This window comes from Haemaphysalis longicornis, unplaced genomic scaffold (assembly GCF_048455015.1).
Source record: "Haemaphysalis longicornis isolate Haplotype H1 unplaced genomic scaffold, Haemaphysalis longicornis Haplotype H1 scaffold_1, whole genome shotgun sequence".
In the NCBI taxonomy this organism is placed as follows: domain Eukaryota; kingdom Metazoa; phylum Arthropoda; class Arachnida; order Ixodida; family Ixodidae; genus Haemaphysalis; species Haemaphysalis longicornis.
The window spans coordinates 249,537,742-249,556,835 of record NW_027526203.1 but is presented as its reverse complement, the minus strand read 5'-3'; the positions used below and the strand labels follow the sequence as shown (position 1 = coordinate 249,556,835).

General features: G+C 46.2%; 1 protein-coding gene across 1 annotated transcript in view; it reads right to left on the bottom strand.

The window, feature by feature from the left end:
• The window catches only part of LOC144143882 (germ cell-less protein-like 1), a 76,047-nt gene that overhangs the window by 48,875 nt on the left and 8,078 nt on the right, over positions 1-19,094 (bottom strand). The window contains exons 4-8 of the mRNA XM_077675481.1: positions 17,331-17,428; positions 17,193-17,239; positions 14,470-14,607; positions 13,318-13,402; positions 9,922-10,009 (exon numbers count right to left, since the gene is read on the bottom strand). Coding sequence (XP_077531607.1) covers positions 9,922-10,009; positions 13,318-13,402; positions 14,470-14,607; positions 17,193-17,239; positions 17,331-17,428 — 456 coding nt within the window. The remainder of the gene's footprint in view (positions 1-9,921; positions 10,010-13,317; positions 13,403-14,469; positions 14,608-17,192; positions 17,240-17,330; positions 17,429-19,094) is intronic.

Genomic DNA, 19,094 nt, shown 5'->3' with positions numbered 1-19,094 from the left:
ACAACCTCACACCACTTGAACGATCAATGCATCTAAGTGCACGAACAGCAGGAGTTGTGGGATACACGGATGGACCGGAAAGCGACCATTCCGCGATAGCCACAACAGACGAACGCCCAGCCGTCGGCACCGCTGCCTCGTCAGCCCTGTCGCAACGGACGAATACAGACTGGTATGTATGTGCCGTATTTTTAGTACGGTTAATAATAGTTCAATTTCAGTAGCAGTATCGCTTATGCCAGTTGGCCGGTGTCATGTATGGAAAGCCGTTCGCGCGAGCTCTCTGCTCTGACCAGGAAGATACGAGCGTCAATGCACGGTGTGTACGGTATTTTTTTTTTCCAAGCTCAGAGCACTTTGACGGCAATTTGACGAAGTCGGCGACGAGCGGCGGCATGTCCCAGGAGTGAGCTAACGTAAGGTTCCCTGGCGTAATCACTTCGTCGAAAATGAAGCGAGCACACTCGTACTTCCTTTAGCTCCCTTTCTCCTCCGTTTGCAAAGTTCACAAAACGTAGCCACTTGCTTTGCCGAGGTTCGTCGTTGGGCAGCACATGAAAGGAGATCTCTTCACCAGCAGGGATGTCGCACTCCCTCGACGATTTGCCCGTACTACACGGGCATTTCAAAACGCAGCAACGAAATTTCATTGTAAAGTACTCGAACAAACTGAAGTTTTCAGTGGTTGTAAACTGGAAACGAGCTCGTGACAACAGCAGCAAGCCAACACCATTCCGAAACTGCTGCTTGCTGTTCCTTACTCCCCTCGTTTCTATTTTTACCTTTGCTTGTTGGCGATATGACGGCCAACCTCCTGTCAAGAGATTAAGATACCAAGCAAGGTCGCAGCTGTATGTGCTGGAACGGTTCGCTGGCCCCGAAGAGCCCCGAACCCGAAAATTCGTCTGCGCGACAGCGAGATGTCGAGCTCGGCCGGCGGTAGTTTCGTACGCATTGGCGTACACGTTTGCGTGTTTGTTCGGAACTTCAACCATTTACTCCACCGTTCTTAGTGTCATAAAAGGAATGTGCAGTATGTTTAACGGGCATATAGCTCACTATGCAAACTGGTAAGCCCTGCCTAACTTGCGTTTGCTTTTACCGGCCTCCGCCAATCGCAGAGCATTCTAGTGTGACATCATAGGTGACGATGATGATGGTTGGAGTTTTTTGGCGCAAGGCCACCTGGGGCAAAGAGCGCCAAACAAAAGTATCTAAAAGAAAATAGTGGCTACTAAAGCCATGATAACAATAAAATCAATTAACGGCAATGGTGATGGCTGGTGTATAGGGCCAGATTTGATTATGCGTGATAGGAAATGAGGTTTAATAACTGAACGTCTGACAAGTACTCAAACACACGTTTCACGGAAAACATGGCATCGTCACCCAGAAACAGCGATGGATGTAGGGGAACATGTTGTCTGTAGAGTTCTCTGAAGGGTTTGTGTCGTGTTGTGTGAAGTGCCTTGCATGTGATTAGTATGTGCACTACGGATAGGGCCTCACCGCACCTGCTGCACTGGGGTCTGGAAGATCCCGTCAGCAGATACGAGTGTGTTGCATGGGTGTGCCCTATCCTGCCCAACGCAGCCTGTGCCGCAGCCTACCCAAGGCGACTTCCGTGTGTCTGTTGCGTGTGTCAGTGGCGTATGGTCCCAAGCGTGGTTTTATAACGTGTAACTTGTTATCTGTCTGTTCACTCCAGTGTGTTTGCCATGTTCTACGCAAGGGTTGTCTTATGTGTGGCTTGAGGTTTGTATATGGTACGGTTGTTATGTCTACAATGTTCCTGAGTGCAGCAGCAGCGGCCCTCTCGTCTGCCAACTCGTTCCCAGCGATCCCAGCGTGTCCTGGGACCCAGCAGAGGAGCAGCTGATGCTTCTGCACATACACAGACATGATAGTGTTAAATACAAGATTAACTATGTGGTTTTTGGGGGGTGTATGCGATGACAGTGCGCGAACAACACTCAAGGAATCTGTGTAGATGATAGACTTCGGAATTTGATTTTCAAGTATGTGTTGTACAATCAGTAAAATTCCATATGCTTCTGCTGAAAAAATTGTTGTGTGGACGCTCATGGTTCTGGCTGCAATGAAATTCGGACCATGAGCAGCGCAGGAGACCATAGTGGAGGTTTTAGACGCGTCACTGTAAAATTCTGCAAGTGGGTATTTAAACTGCAGAGACAGAAAGTGCTGCAGTATTGCAGCTCGCGGTACCCGATTTTTGTCAAGTTTCATAAAAGAAAGGTCGGAGGACACAGGACGAACTTTCCAAGGAGTAAAATGTCTGAAAAGGATGATCTGTACACATTTAAAAACGAAGTGCTCAGATCCGAGGATCGCTCTCTCACTCTAAGTGAAAAGGGCAGAGGAACGGATGGGCGATTTACAAAAAGCACAGATGTGGATGTGTCGTTAAAGACAGGATAAAAAGGATGGTTATTCAGCGATGGAATTTTAAAAGCATAAAGTAAGTCCATGTACGTCCTGGTTCTCAAGGCTCCACTTATTACACTCGGCATACAGACTCTCGACAGGGCTAGTGCGAAAAGCACCCGACGCAAGCCGTAGCCCCAAGTGTAGCACTGGTGGGTCGCATGGTGCTGGTGGGTCGCATGGTGGGTCGCATGGTCATTCCCTTTTTTCCTAATTATGTAGCTTATTTGAGCGAAGTTTGTGTTAAAAGTGGTGTCAGTATGGTTCTAACGAGACAATCTTTCGAATGAACCAAACTTGTGTTTTCTCTTCACGGCTCCTTTAAAGGGGCCATGAACCCAAAATACAAGTTTGTTTTATTCAAAAAAATTTCGTGTTTTGTAGTGCCCCCAGCGCTTGTCCAGAAGCAAACGATGCTTTATTCACTGAGAAATTAACCAATTAAAGTTAAAATTTCGATTCTCCGCCTAATTGTGTGTTTTAATCCCGCTTATCAGCAGGAGCAGATAACACGTTGGTTTAAGGTCGTAAAAAAAAAAAAAAAGAGAGAGAAAGAGGAACTGGCCGCAGGCTGCTCCCACTTGGCCCCAGAAAATAAAAAAAATGAAGGCGCTCTTTCATTTGCACATTCCATTTGAAGACACGTGATAATCCACCACCCTTGCCTTTAGCGTGCCTTTAGTGATAGCTGCCATGCCAGCCACAATTTCTGTACACAAATGCTCTCCTATTGTCTCTACTGGAATGATGATGTGCTGATAAGCAACCACCTCTTGCATTGCTAGTGAATGAGGTAGTGTAAAAAAAATAGTTCCCAAGGCTTTGTTCTGACCATGCTGCTCTAACATTATCGGTCAGGCTTTTGCCACTATGGCATCCGTTCTTCCAAACACCAAAAAATGGCCAATGCATTCTTTCAGAAAATGATTAAAAAAAAATTAAGGTGAAGTCGCATCCACGATTTTGAAAAACCTTGCAAAATCACGGTGATGCGAAAACATGCATGTCAGGTCTAGAAAGGGAACTCTGCATGTGGGGCCACCCAAGGCAAGAAAAATGAGCCTGATTTATAAGCCCCTCGCAGGCATGCCCTCAAGACGTGGTGGTACCATTCCCATTTTGCAACCTACTGCTTGCGGGTCCCTTTCCCCGTACCAACTCCCGAATACAATTTTGACGCGAAAGTGTTTTATGCTGGGGTCCACCAAGACCTGACTGACGTCATATCCGTCACGGAAATGACATCGCGAGGAAAACTTTTCACACGGCTGCGCCGGGATTTGAACCATCAACTCTTTCGCCACAAACACGAGAATCCCCACAAACACGAGAATCTTAAATTGGAATTTGCAAAGGTCATTTCATGCCTACCATACGCGCATACAAAAAGAGCTGAGACCACAACTTGTGCAAGTGTGTGATAATAAATGTGCACGAGTCCAGCAAACCAGCTTCGACACTGCCCCGGTGTCGACGACTCCTCGTCAAGAAAGCTTTATCTCCGTGTCCTAGAGTACGCGTTCACTGTTTTGCCCCAGTTCTATAAAGAAAACAAGGAGCATTACAGGTTAAAAAAGGGTCAACATTGAACATATCTGATAAGAAAGCATACATCAGTCCACAGCTAGGCTTGCTCACCTAGACAGCATTGGCAGGAGCAGCTTGAGCGCAACCACATTATTACAATTCAAAAACAGAAAAAGAAAAGCACGAGGGTGAAGCTATCTTCATGCCAAGCGGATAAGAGGCACTGCAAAAACCTCTTCCTCTTGTCCTTTAGCCACATACATATCACCGGTGCGTTGCAGGCGAGCCTGCCGCTGTTAGTGGAGAACGCCAGTGCATGTTCTTGTAGCAGTCGACCTCAAGTGTTCAAAGTGAGATACATCTGGTGCCAAACAAGTTCTACCTCATTGCAAAGAGTTTGTATTTCTGTATGTTTTTTAATGGGGCATTTATCGTTTCAACAAGGCATATTTTTATATGCAGCAGAGTCAATTCATGTTTTCGAACTTCAAAATACTTTGCAAATGCTGGAAGTCTTCAAAAAATCCAATTGAATTCGGAGACAAATTGAATAATTTTGATATTCAATGGTTTGTAGCTTTTTCCTGACCACTTTAGCAAAAATTTCCTGAGCAATGTAGAAGTGACCTAATATGAATAGTGAGGGGTGCATAGCAACAAATATATAGGCCCTGATTGGATGGAAGTTTGCCTGGTCAGGTATTGAGTCAATAACACAGTTGTGATCGCTGACCAAGTCAAATGCATAATTTTGACGTTACGGATCCCATATGCGGGGAAGTATTACGCAGCCCCCGGCACGTCCTCAGAACCCCCCCTCCCCCTGTCACTTCCTATCTGAAGACCAACACGCCAGTTTTGACCTCAACCGGGGTTACACAAAAGACAAGAACAGAGAATTGATTGCTTCATTGTACACCATCTTGGCACTTAGCCAGATTATTGTTGATTCACTGAAGTTTTTCTCTTTGCCTGCAGAGCCCCCTCCCTCGCACCCGATTTGCCGTCCGGCCCACCACCATGTCGGCTTCATGCACCTCAACCCTCCGCCTCATAAGGTTGCTGACCCCTGCCATACAAAATCCTTGTTCACAATAAGTCAAACCAAGATGCCATCGTTCTTATTCTCTCAAGATGTGTCATAGAGATTGAGAGTAATTACCGAGCAACTTGCCCTCTGTCCTGTTGACTATTCCTGGTGTCATTTGTATACCCAGCAATTCTACAAGGAGCCTGAATGGTGGAGGCGAAGCCCTTTTCAGGGCGTTTTCAAAATATGACATGAGGATCCCCCACGTGCCCAGCACAAAACTTCGAGGAAAGCTAGTAAACGCGAAGGACAAGCTCCACCCCCCAAATGTGGTTGACCCTTCTTTCCTAGGAATCGGTAAAACCCGGAAGTGAAATGTGCCTTCACAGGAGCATTTGAATGTTTATTGTGCATCGATATGAACTTGCACATCGCTATTTATATTTCGTCGGTATGGCACTGTTAGACGCATCAACATTAGGCACTGGATTACACGCGCCGGAGCATTGCGTAAATCCGATTGAAACCCCAGGCGCTTGCAAACCCTGCGAACGAAATCGAACGGGTTGTCAGCGAATCCTTTGGTGAAGTCACAGTAGGCTACAGCGAAATGAGCATGATTTGCAGGTCGGCCAAAGTGTTGTGGGTGCGCTTGGTGAGCGACGTCCTGCTGGCGGGTTGCTTAGGCAAAGGTGCGACCACATTGGTCCTGCTCCGTGGCTGTACACCAGACGCTTGCGTTGCGACGAGCTCAGCTTGTGGAACGCGGCGGCAGCATTCCACAAGCTGAGCGGTGTTCCACATAGGCGGCGAACAGGTAAACACAGACACGCTGCCCAATCGAGGCGTCAACTATCGGCGCTCACTAGCACCATGACTCACTACTTCCCTTCATCTCTCCTAGACGGCAGCAGCATCTGCACGGACAAGTTAGCGGGAAGGACATAAGGCACGTTCGTACATCTACCCGGGCATGACTTCATGGCTCAGTCAGTAGAGCGTTTCACACCTCCCGTTGCGGCCAGAGTGATCGTGGGCTCGAAACCTAGCGCCACTGCGCCAATCGAGCTTTTTCTGGTAATGTCATTTCCGTGACGGATATTACATCGGTGCGGTTTGTGTACCCCAGCATAAAATACTTTCGTGTAAATAAAAATCCCCATGCGTGGTTTACAAGATTCCGTGTGGCGACTGCAATTGTGTGTACGTCAGCGAAACTAGGAAGTTCACAAGACCCCTCAAGGAGCAACAGCGTGACGCAAACAACAAAAACATCGCTGTGAATGCACTTGTTGAACACGTGGAAGCCCATAGCCGAAGACCGAAGGTCGACTGGGACAGTGCCACAATCGTAGCACGAGAAATAAACGTGACAACCAGGCTCCTCATGGAATCGCTAGTGATACAAACGACACCAGATATGACGAACAGGACAGAAGGCAACTTGCCCGGTATTTACACTCGATCACTACGACACATCTAAAGAGCATAAAAACGATGACTACAACCTGCGTCGCCTCACCGTAAACAAAGATCCCAATCTGAAATGTCAAAATTTTGCATTTGACTTGGTCAGTGACCACAAGTTTATTATGAGCAAAAAATATAGGAGGCATTTTAAAGACGCCACAATTTGACTTGGTCAGTGACCACAAGTTTATTATGAGCAAAAAATATAGGAGGCATTTTAAAGACGCCACAATAAACTGAGATTGTACAAATTACAATCCCACACAAATCTGTGTTCAGTGCTTGAGAGACTCCATTTTTTAAGGGGGAGGCACAGGTTGAAAAATTAAGATTTTTTCAAAACTTGCCGATTTTTGCTTTTCCCTGCTTTATCGTCTTTGACTATACATCTTTCATGAGAAAACAAATGAAAACAAAATAAGAACGAGAAGTTAGAAAAAAAATTAGCAGTGGCTTAGCTCGGCTTAGCAGCGTGAGCTAAGGTTCAGGTGGTTATTCTTAGCTTTCCCGGTTGTCTAGGATTAGCTTGATTATCATGCTTACTGCTGCTTCAATGACACACACACGGTATACGCATTATGTGACACATGTATATTTGTCAAGCGGCTCTGGCGCAGCGTCACCAATCGCCCCAGAGCTAAGCTAGTTCCACAGGCGCACACCGTGTTGCTGCGACGCACGAGCCATCGGTTCCACACCCGGCCACCCCTAGCATGATCATCAAATGGACCAGGCCGCCACGTGTGGAACGAAGGTCGGCGAAGACGCTGGGCGCGTGGGGTGTGTGAGAGATGCCGGGCAGCGAGCAACGTTCTGTGCGCCGTGTGGCATCGCTGCTCCTTGCGCATGCGCAGCACGGCTCTCCAGGAGCCTTGCGAAACTGCTCAACCTCAGCCAGTGTAGCTCACGCTACAAAAAAGAAACCATGCCTCAATGACTAGCGATGACTCAGGAATCACACATTCAGTCGAATTTCATCCGTCTGAGCATGTTCACTGCGCGGCAGTGTGACTAGCCGCTAAGAAGACACTTGTGGAAAGTAGCCCAAGTCTTGTTCTTATGATGGATGCTTTCATCAGCAGCATATTTCCGCAGAAAAAAAGAAAAAAAAAAGGAAAGTTATCTCGCCTTTTTTAGAGCTCCTACTGAACCTTTATATTGTGTGACATGAACGTGGGTTTACCACTGGATGTCGCCACTTGTAAACCGAGCACATCGTTTCCTTCAGAAAGCTTGCACACTGCTTCAGCCTAGAGCTATCTTCTCTATTTTCTCACAGAGTTTCCTTATCATAACTGGTGAGAAGTGCAGCTTTCATCCTCGGAAGCACTCAACTTTGTGCCAAGTATAAGGAAAAGCCCAAACTGCAAAGCATTGCAATAAGTATGGCCAATGCAGGCACGGCCGATGCTGGAAAAATCGAGTAAATACAGTATATAACCCTCAATTTTCATGTTATTTAAGCGAGAATTTACACATCAAACAAACAAATAAACTTTCGATTCCATTTTTCTCTGTTTACTATATTGCCCGTTTTCTGAGTTAGTGTCCACTATTTTTCCCCCTTAGACATCCCTGATGATGTGCAGAATCGACAAATCTTGTTAATTATTCAACCTGTGTTTTCAAATATTCATGACAGCCATGAAACAAAAAAAATAAATAAAATTTAGGCACACTACTAATAAATTTTTTTTTTCTGCTGAAGAAAGTGGAGATAATTTTTCTTAGCTAGATTTGTCTGTTCTGCAAATCATAAGGAGCCACCTAGATTATTTTAAAATTGTCAGTAAAAATTTTTACCGTGCACAAAAAAAGTCATGCTGCGTAAAAGTTCATCTGAGGCAGCTACCTATCTGCAATACAATTGCATGCATGACAACAAGAGGAGCTGTACCTCCTTTATAAACAGTGTAAACCTCAGCTTCCTGACTTTGTTATTAAAAAAAGTTGTTTCGAGGAGCAGTTCCCTTAAAGAGAGCCTGACACTACGCTTTACTAAATACCTTCTACAGTTGAACCCCTTTATAAGAGACACGTATCGGGGAGCAGTTTCTGTCTCTTATACGAGATGTCTCTTATAAGCAGGGAACCATGTTTTCACTTACAAATCAGACCCTAGTTCCATGTGGGCACCGTATGACTAAAATAAGCTCAAAAGAACGCTACAGCATGTTTCAAAAGATTCATTCTAATTATTGTTTGGCCCCAGAATTTATGAAACTTTGTTTGCTTCATGACTGTATTTACTGTTTTTTACAACCAATTCTACAAGCTTTTTTTTCTTTCCTTGTTTGTGGAAGATGAATCGTATATGTTGAGTTCACAAGCCTGATGAATAGCCAGAGTGCACAGCTTCTTCCGCTGTGTGCTCAGACTATTCATAGCTGACTGAACCACTTTGTGTTTGCTGAAGTTATAATAAATAGCGACTGCAGGTGTCTGTCGTCCCCCTGTGTTTCCACAATGGAAGCAACTGCAATTAGTGACTGGTGGCACTGCATCTGAAGTTCATTTGTCTGTTACAAGCAAGATTATTGATTAAACTTCAAGGATGACTTGTCTCTTATAACCAATCTCCTACATCCAATGTCTGTTATAAAAGAGGTCGATTTAATGGGAAAGATAGGGCAGCCAACCATGTGGGTCAATAGCGTCTCTTATACCCATTTGTCTCTTACATCAGTGTCTCTTATAACGAGGTTCAACTGTACTCCTTTTTCTGTGTCACGTATTCAACAAAAGGGGCTACTTTTTCTTTGTGCCATGTGATGTCAATGGTGTTTCCTCTTTTTTCTATTTGTCCTAAGTGGTTTCAAACTTCTTGAAGTGTACGGCACTGAATACTGCCGATGACCAAGTCCAAACTCCACCCAATACCGATGAAAAAAGGACCTCCATCATCAGAACAGAAGGGCATAGCTGTGGTGTTCAGTGCCTCAATCTTGTTCATGTTTCCGTCGACTGGGTTAAAAAAAATATATATATATATTTATCGAGTGAAATTAATGGGACAAGCCAGAAGCACCCTGCTGGCCAGGTGTACTCCTGCCTTTGTTCTTTTTCCCTCCAATAAGCTTGCTACATTTTTTTGTTGTTGCGATGGCCCATTCCATCAAACACATTTGCAGCAGGTGCCTCAAAATAAAGCAATCGCCTGTACCCAGCATTGCGTGCCTCCATTCTTCCTCGATGTTCCTGTAGCAGCTACCATACATGAAAACTGCAGAAGCTACTACTAGGTGCAAGAATTACAAGAAACCGCTGTAAGGATGGTTTGACTAAGCCTTTGGCTATACAGTGTAGGCTCCGTGCGGGGATCTTGCCGGCATCCTTTCCTTGCAAGCATGGAGACACCAGCCCCCCTGAGTGCCTAATTGTTACATAAAATTTCCCTCAACGTACAAAATATGCATGACACTGACTTTACAAGCCTCAGCCAAACTCACCCAATCTTTCTTTGAAGTAGGTGTGTGCCTGCTGTGAACACTCCTTGGTGTCGCCGTTCCAAGATAGATGCTCCCTCAGGAAAGCCCACTGCAATGAAAAAGAAAACAGGAATAGCATTGCCCGTCACACACTAAGCCTGCAACCTTAAATGTTACATGTATCTAAAGCTAACAAATAGACAGGTTAAAATGCTCACATCACCGCAAATTCACATACCGCTTTGGGCTCTGGGCAAGGCCAGGTTACCAACACACCTGGGAAAACTTCCGACTACTCCAGTATGCAAGAATCACCTCAAAACCAATCTTGCTCTACGGCCTTCAAATTTACCCAAAAAACTTTGCAGTCATGACTTAAGGCAAATACCGATAAAAATTGCAGTGCACCCAACAAATACTGTGTGCCCAAATATCATCTCCCTTTGTTTTCAGGAAAGCATTCCCGTAACTAGTGCTGCACGTTTTGGTTCACTTCCCTCCAGGGAAGACAGCCAAGCGTGAACCATAGGTGGGCCCACCACAAGACTTGCGCAGCACTCTGCCGATCTTGTGAGCCTCTCATATTTTACGTGAACCACGGCTATTCCACAACTGCCTCTCAAACTGGCAGTACCTAACCAGATTCCACAGAAAGAGCCACGCCCACCAAGAAGGCTTGGCGGCAAGTGCTTTAGGTCTTCCAGACTGTGGCTTCTACAGTCCACAAATATTTTTTTAAAAAGTAAATCAAGGGGACGAAGCCCTACTTGAAAGCGAGAATTGGGGGATTGGGGGTGGGGAGGGTGGGAGCGGGGTACATGAGGCAGCCAAGAGCTGGAAAAATGAGGAATGTTACAAATGTGCGGGAAGCCTGCCAACGAGCCAAAGCTAACTGGACTGTGAGGCGCACCGTAGTGGAGGGCTCCGGATTAATTTTGACCACATGGGTATCTTTAACATGTGCCAAAATTTCAGCACACAAACATTTTTGCTTTACGCTTCCATTTCAAAAGGCCTACGCCCTTTGCATACCGGATTTTTGCACTTATAACCTACCCTTGCATGTAGCCCACACCCCATGCTGCGCCTACAGAGAAAAACAAAAAACATTCCTGCATACTACTCCCACAATTGACCGCATAATGCAACTTTTCATACAACAAAGGAGTGCCACGCATTCATGTTGCATTTACTCATATTGCAAACCTACCTGTGGTCATCAACCCACATGTACAAAGAAAGCAACATCCCCTGCCCACTACTCTGCTGTCACAACTGTGGTAATGCAATACACCACAGTGTAGCGTGTATTGCATGTGAAGCTGCACTTTGGGTCAAAATATGCATACTACCCATGTCCTGGGTTCTCCCAGCAGTGGAAATGCCGCCCACTGCCTTCGTAGGCCACTTACCGCTCCGATTGACCCGTTTTAAATGCGTGCCTGAGGAGCGAGCTAAAAACGGCCACTGTGCGAAAGCAACGCCAGCGGCAGCGGTATGCACCTCCCACCATCTAGTTATGTGACAAGGAGTCTGAACAAGTCTCAGATTGCCAGCTGAGTGCAAATCTTGGAGTCAATGCTTGTGCTTGTCCCTCTCTTTAAGAGCTTCCACTATTTACCATGCTGCGGCACCACAATGCCCAGGTACAGTGGAACCTCGCTGATACGTCCCCCGAACTTACGACGACCCAGATCGTACGACGGATCACCGCCGTCCCGGCAAACTCCCCATAGAAACTACGCATTAAAACCCCTATGATATGACGCTCGGGTGCACGCGGTATGCTTCATACGACGGACCTTGGTGCGGATAAACTGGCGTATTTCCCATTAAATTTTACACTGCTTTGCCGCTTCGTCCCGACCTTTCTTTATTCACAACTACTGTTTGACGCTGCTTGATGTGCCGAGGTCCACATGTGGGCCAAACCACTTGCTGGACAGACACAAGCAAGCAAGCAGGTACTCGTGAGCGAAAGTTAACCTTAGACGACCCCACGCGGCAGCAGTATGCCAACGTGCCAAACGTGAGAAGTCGAAAGTTCAAGTGACAGGAGGACCGTGAATTTGAAGCTCTCTTCGAGCCGCCGACAAACACGAAAACACATAACGATGCAACCGCACAGCGAAGACCGAACGCCTGCTTTCCCGGGCACTACTCGACCCAAGTTTCTTCCTTTCACGATGCTCTCTCTCCCTATATCTCTGCTCTGTGCTTATCAGTGTCTTTCAAAGCCGCACTGTCATTCTGCTCCTTTCTTTGCTAGAGTGCCTTAATTCCCGCACGTCCGCCAGAAGGGTGGAGACACGTTGGCACCACCATTTTGGTTGACTCGCTGGCCGCCGCAGCAAGTCACTGTAGCAAGACCGCGCGATAATTTTCACTGCAACACAGTTTACTCGCCAAGTTTGCATCATCTTACCTATTTTGCGTTGCTGGGCCTTGTGGGAAACGAAAACAGCTATGTTTTGAGCACTATGACCCAACAGCGACGGCACGGAACCGTTCAAAGGGTGTCGCCACCATGTACGGCAATGCCGTTTTTTTTTTTTTTTTTCATCTCCGCCTTTGGCATTAGCAGTTTCACACTCACCTTTTCCCTTCCAAATTTGCTCGACCATGTCGGCCTTACCTCGCACGCGCAAGGTGCGGGGCTGGTGAGCTATAAATAGTGCTAGATGGCATGGGTGTCGCGTAGTGCACAGCGCTTGGCTGGCGGGCTAACTCAGATGCCATGGAGGGGAGGGGGGGCACAACATAGGCGGTGCTTTTTCTTTAAACTTGGGATTTCAGCTAAAGGTTCGCAAGTCACGAGTGCGCTAAATATAGCAGTTTAAATAAGTCCTTAGCCCGCCTGCCGCATGAGACTGCTTACTAGGCTGGCGTTTACCCGCACCCCGGTTATACGACCCCCCCCCCATATGACGCTCTCTTGCGGTCCCTTGAAAGTACTATTATCAGGGTTCCACTGTATTTGACACCAGACTGCAATTGTCGTGAAGAAAATTTTAACTTTTTGAATTTCTTGGCTCCCGCCTTTCTCAAAACGTCAACCTCCCAAGCACATACCTCAATTTTATGTGAAGCTTTGTCAATTATTGGTGTGGGTTACACGCACAAATGTATGCTACTAAACTGTCAAACCTCTCTCATTTTTTAACAAAGTTTTTCACACAGAGAAGAGGAAACACGCAACCAGTGTAGCCTACGGCTACTGAGCAATTCAAGTTTACTCCATGTTTGCCACCACAACAATGGTCGTCCAGCCACAAGTGGTGCACATTATTACAGATGTAATCCATGCACGAAAAGGCTACAAGAATACAGCAAAAGTGGCAGTCATGCACGACATTCCGCAAAACACGCCAGCCCGCAAGCAGGACCAAGATGAGAAGCAAGAAGCGCCACACTCACAATAGAAAGCAGCAGGTAGAGCGAGAACTCCGTCTGGACGACGACCAGCTTGGGTGAGTCAACCAGCTGCCGCATCAGGTCAGGCCTGCGAGTCAGAGTTAGCAGGATTGGAGGCCACAGGGAACAAGCAAGTTCACAAGTTCACATAGGCAGCTTACATTCCAACTTCAAGCCAGTACTTTGTGGAGAGCCATGGGGCCCTTTATTATTTAACCCCGGCTCAAATCACGCTAAATATTATTCCGGAGACAACATACATCTTAAACACTGATGGCGCCAGCATTTCCTTTCCAGGCAATGATAACTGCGAACTTATAACGGCATATAACGATGTAATGAGAAACCTAGAAATACAGTTTCCAGCGAGTTCTATGCATATTAATTAAAGTAAAACAAAAGCAGCTGTCTTCCGCCCAAAAATGCATGTTGCTTGTATCGCAACTTCGAAACCAATGCACGCAATTTGAAACTACTCAGCATTTCAAATGCCTGGGCATAATTTTTTTCACCAACGTGGCTTGGAATAGCTATGCGAACCACCCCGTAAAAAAGATGGGTGATTGCTTGGCTTAAGTGCCGCCTTCCAACCAAAATTAAACTGCTGTTCTATCATTCACCATTTAACCCACAATTAAGTTACTGTAAATTAGTATTGGGTACAATGACTGTTTCTAAGTTAAAGTACATCATCAAAAAACTATAAACTAAGTATAAAATTCAAGCCGGAGAGTCCGAAGAACACTGGCAATTTGTGCACTATAGCTCACCCTCACTAATGACCATAATACTTTTGACTCGTTCAATTCCACAAACTCCACAAAATGTAATTTGGAAGGAAGTTCGTTCTCCACCAGTTAGGCACATAAAATTAGGAGGGCGATGAATGGTTTCTGTGCACAAATATCATGGCCATGAAAAACAACAGCTTTCTTTCTTGCGATTCTGTACTCACCTGCACAATTTACTTCACACCAAGTGCTACGACTGCTCTAAGGTTTGTGATGGGGCTGTGGACTCATCAAGCTGCTCTTTTTCTTTTTTCCATGCTACTACCAATCTGCAGATGTCCAAAGCGGCACTCTCGAAAGAGAACCTGCCCTTGCACCCACCCAACCCCGCCCTCCCGAAGTGAACTCTGGCCAGGTCTCTCACTCGATCTGGCGCAGAGTCTTGGGGTCCTCGTGGACAAGGAACATGAGATTGCGCTCCAGCCATTCGAAGCACTTCTGCTTGAGGTCCGCCAGGGCGTACTGCTCGGCCGCCTCGAAGTACAGCAGCACCGTGTCCAATCTGCGAAGGCCGGAAGAGCACCGTGGCAGTCACCGATGGCCCTGCTACCCGGCGAACTAACGTGTGCTCAAAGCCAAATTCAGCGTGTAATTCTGAACAAACATACTAGCGCTACTGGCCAATGTTTAAAAACTGTCACCACGCTATTGCTGACCACCACACAGATACTGCACAGTGTGTTCACAGGGCAAAAAAAAAAAAAAAAGAAAAAAAATTTCTGACAAAACTGCTGCCTACAAACAATGCTGTGTCTCCCCAAATACCTGCTAAACAGGAAAACCGTCTCACAGTTCCACCTTAACATTGGGTATGCTCAAAGCACATATGTATTATCAACAATACTGCTACCACCATTCCTCTGGTCACACCCAGAAGCCCTAACCCAACATAATGCCAGTGTCGTTACACACCAGCAGGAAGGGGATTGACAAGGGTATTGACTCCCCCTATACAACACAGCGGCTCCTGATAATCATTTTTCTGTCATAAAAGATGAACCAATGACAAATTAGGTTAATGCATTTTATTCAAAATCAGTGGTCCAAGCTTTCAGTTTGTCCGAGTAAGCCAGACATAGCACCGACGAGGACAGGCTAATTTGTTCAATCAGCCCATCGAACTAATCAGGGGTGAGACAGCTGAAAAAGATTTGGGAGCAGTTTTTGGAGCAGCGAAACCTCGATTTTGGAGCAGAAGAACCTTGATTTGGAGCAGAAGAACGACATTTATTAAATAGTCACCTTAGGAGCCTAAAAAAAATCAAATTTTTGGCAATGCATGGGGGAAAAGTGGACTTTTTAATCGGTTTTGAACGCACAAAACACTGAAACAGCCTTTCAATAAAGTTTTTTCTACCAGAGTATCACAAGGTACGAACTGCACTATCTTTTTACAAACCATTTTTAACTTTTTAGGCTCTATGCATAGACAGCGTGGAGGGCCGTTGAAAATATCTAATTGAAAAACTAAGCAATCCTAAGGCATTTTGATTACCATGTGAATGAAGAAATTGTTATTTTTGTAATTCCAGACTCGGCTTTACGCACAAGTGTAGAACCACGGCAAAAGTTGCGCAAAGCGAGGTGACAATCGTCGCACTCCACCAGCCCTCCCATTTCAATCCCCAAGGTGCACATTCACTGCGATAGTAATTTGAGCAACGTTGGTATGTTTAGCCGTCTCCCTCTTGGCATTAAATTTCACTTCAGATAAATGAACCATTATTACTAGCGTGAAATAATAGCCCGTCCCGCTATCAGACACTGCTTGAACATTTTGCAGCGATGTAGCCTGTGCCGCTACTTCTGCAGCGTCGATTAGAGTTCCTGTATATAGTTCCCGCAGGGAGCTAAGAGTTGCGCGACCCTTTTCCACGCGCCGCCGTGATTGCGACACTCCTGTTATCCATGCCGCGCAGAGAAGCCCCCACTACGGCTGCGCCGCAGCCACCGACGCGGGCGGCACCACGCCCCGCCCAGGAACAGCAGCAGCAGCAGCAGCGTGAGCGACATCGCAGGAATCCAGCGTAGCCGCCGTAAGGCGCCGCCGACCGAAGCGCCCCCACCGCGCGTCGGCCGCCGTCGGAAGCGGGGCGGCGAGGCTCCTACACTCGCGACGGGCGGCTTTCCCGCAGCAATCCGGATAACAAGATGGCGCGCGGTCGCGCAACTCTTAGCTCCCTGCGGGAGCTATATACAGTAACTCTAGCGTCGATCGTCCCATTCCCGCCGCTCGCGAGCTCACTGTCAAAGGAAGCAATAACTCAGCGTTTTATAACACCGCAATGAGTCCAAAATTTCACTTCAAGCACGCACCGGCCTCACATTGAAGGCCGAAACCCGGCGAATTCGCGGGCGCCATGTTGCTTTTGATGAACTCCCGTCCTTGCAACTTCCCGCAACAGATCAAACGACTAAATGTAAACCCAGCCCCCCCCATAACTAAAACCAAGGTAGAAATCGGCGAAGAGCATCCTGCCTGATCCACAAGCAACTGCTTCGCCCGGTGGCCACGTTTTCATATCTTCACCACACCAAGATGGCGGCGCCCAGTAATGTCGTTCCGGAGATATGGCGCTCCAAAACTTGCCGTTTTTTCATCAACTTGCACAAGTAGTTTGACGCCTGAGTACACGTAAGTATTTTTTCTACAGGACTTTGCAATGATTATCGATAGGAAAACTTAAAAAACACAGAACATGCGCAACCCGACATTGTGCCTTTCGAAAAAACTACCTCGGGGACACTTTCATGCAGGTTTTTAATTGAATGATCAACCAATTAAACCTTTGAAAACAGCATCACCTTGGGGATGCTGGAAAATTATGCCGTCAGTAAGAATTTTCCCCCACTGAAACTGACGGGAGCGTTAAAATCATATGCTCCGAGACTGTTTTGGAGCAGTTTGGAGCAATTTTTGCAATTTTCAAGCTTTTGGAGCAGCCTGGCGCAGGAAAACAAATTTGTATCAAATCTGCGCAATATGCGCAGCTGTCTCACCCCTGACTGATGAACAAGACGTATTCACTTGGTTAACACTCCGGGTCTCCCCACTCCTTTGAAAACCTAGCTGCGCACAGAACTCACTTGATTGTCTCTTGCATTAGTTCCGAGCACAGCTGAATGAGTTCATCCTGGGAACAAAAGCAAAAACGACAAGAAATAACTACCCCTTGGTCACCACCAGTCAGACACAGACGACAGGCTTCAAGGAATGGTACGTACCAGCTGAAACAATGTTGCTGTGGCAAGGACGGGGATGGCATTACTTGGTTCAATGGCGACATCGTCCAGGTACAACGAGCCCAGGACGATTTTCAAGGCTACATTGGGACGGAGATAAGGTAAACGACTAGGCTATACTCCAAAGGCTATGCACCCACAAAACGCACAAATTTACACACAAAATGCTCAATAAAATGGCATGCTGCATTACTCCACCCACTGGTGGGAACTCGGCCCCCTGCAGACCTAGCGGCTAAACGTTCAGTCTACTGTCAGCACAGCCCTAATTGGCAGACAGGACACGCTGAGCTAAAACAGAGCTGGAATGTTGAGCAATGAAAGGGAGGCGCCAAAGAAAATACTTTTCATGCATGCATATCACAAAATGCTATCTTGATAAGCGAGGAGTGAAAGTCCACTTGAAACACTGCAGAAGCCAACAGTCAATAATGCCAAAAAAAATTCCAGCAGAACTTCTTTCTTTTTTTTTGGAAAGGCAGGGAAGACCCTACACTGGAAAGAGCATACAAACAAAACGTTTCTGCATGTTGCATCAGATGTGTCTTTAAGCTACCACCAGCCCCTTATCTATTTTTGTGCTGCTTGCTGTATTTTTTCATGTATAGGCCTCATCCCAAAAACAAATGTTTCCAGGCAGAGTATTCACAAATTGTTGGAACTGGAGAAGTGAGTTAGATGCAAGAGTAGGTTTATCCACACAAAAATAGAGTTTGCACAAAGAAGGGCTGCGAAGGAAAGCTTGACATCCATCTCAATGAAGCCGTACGGCTACAAACGAAACCTATACAGCTTTCTCAGAAACTTCGCAGTTGAAGCAAAATAATTCGACCTGGTCCAGGATTTTTCTTCAACTGCGAAGTTTCTGGGAAAGCTGTATAGCTTTCCTTTGTAGCCGTACGGCTGCATTGAGAAGGATGTCAAACTTTCCTTCGCAGAAACTTACTCCACCTTGGGGATTTCCCCTAAATCTGGTCGACAAAGGATTCTGCTTTCAGATGCTGCACCTGGACATGTGCTTAGCACAGCACTACCTCCACCAAATAGCACAGATGCCCACTGCAGGGGCAGTGGCAAACACCACACAGGTGTAGTGCACATCCTTTTGTACCACACCAACCTGTTAGGTGGCAAGTGCCAATTAACACTGGAAGTATCAATTAGTGATAGCAGCACAACTTTACATGAGCGTACCTGGCTATCGCTGCTCACTCACACACCAAATGACCTGTGTGACCAAAAATGCACAAGTAGCAATTACGATCACTTCATAGCTGCCTTTATATTTCTCTCTTTTGGGCGAGGGTTAGATTTTTAAAATAACCACACTGTTTCACTGTAACGTAATTGCTGCTTAATTATTAAGACTGATGAGAACACCTTGAAACAGGCTTCACTGAAAGGTGACAAAATGGGCTTAAGAGCTACCAAATTAAATCCTGGGTGTTTCACATGCTAAAGCTACAACTTGGCTATGAGGCGCGCCGTCAATAGTGGAGGGCTACAGATTAATTTAGACCACCTGGAGATCTTCAACATGCACTAAAATCTTGACACTGAGCATTTATTTTGTTGTTTTTTTTACACACAAAAAAAAAAACAGCTGCCACTGCCGGGAATCGAATTCACAGCAGCACAACGCCTTAGCCACTGAGTGGCAATGGTGGGTAAGCACTACCAAAAACAGCAGCAGCTGCACTAAATAGCCCTTAAACTACTGCCCACATTCTCTTTACTGACTGTTTT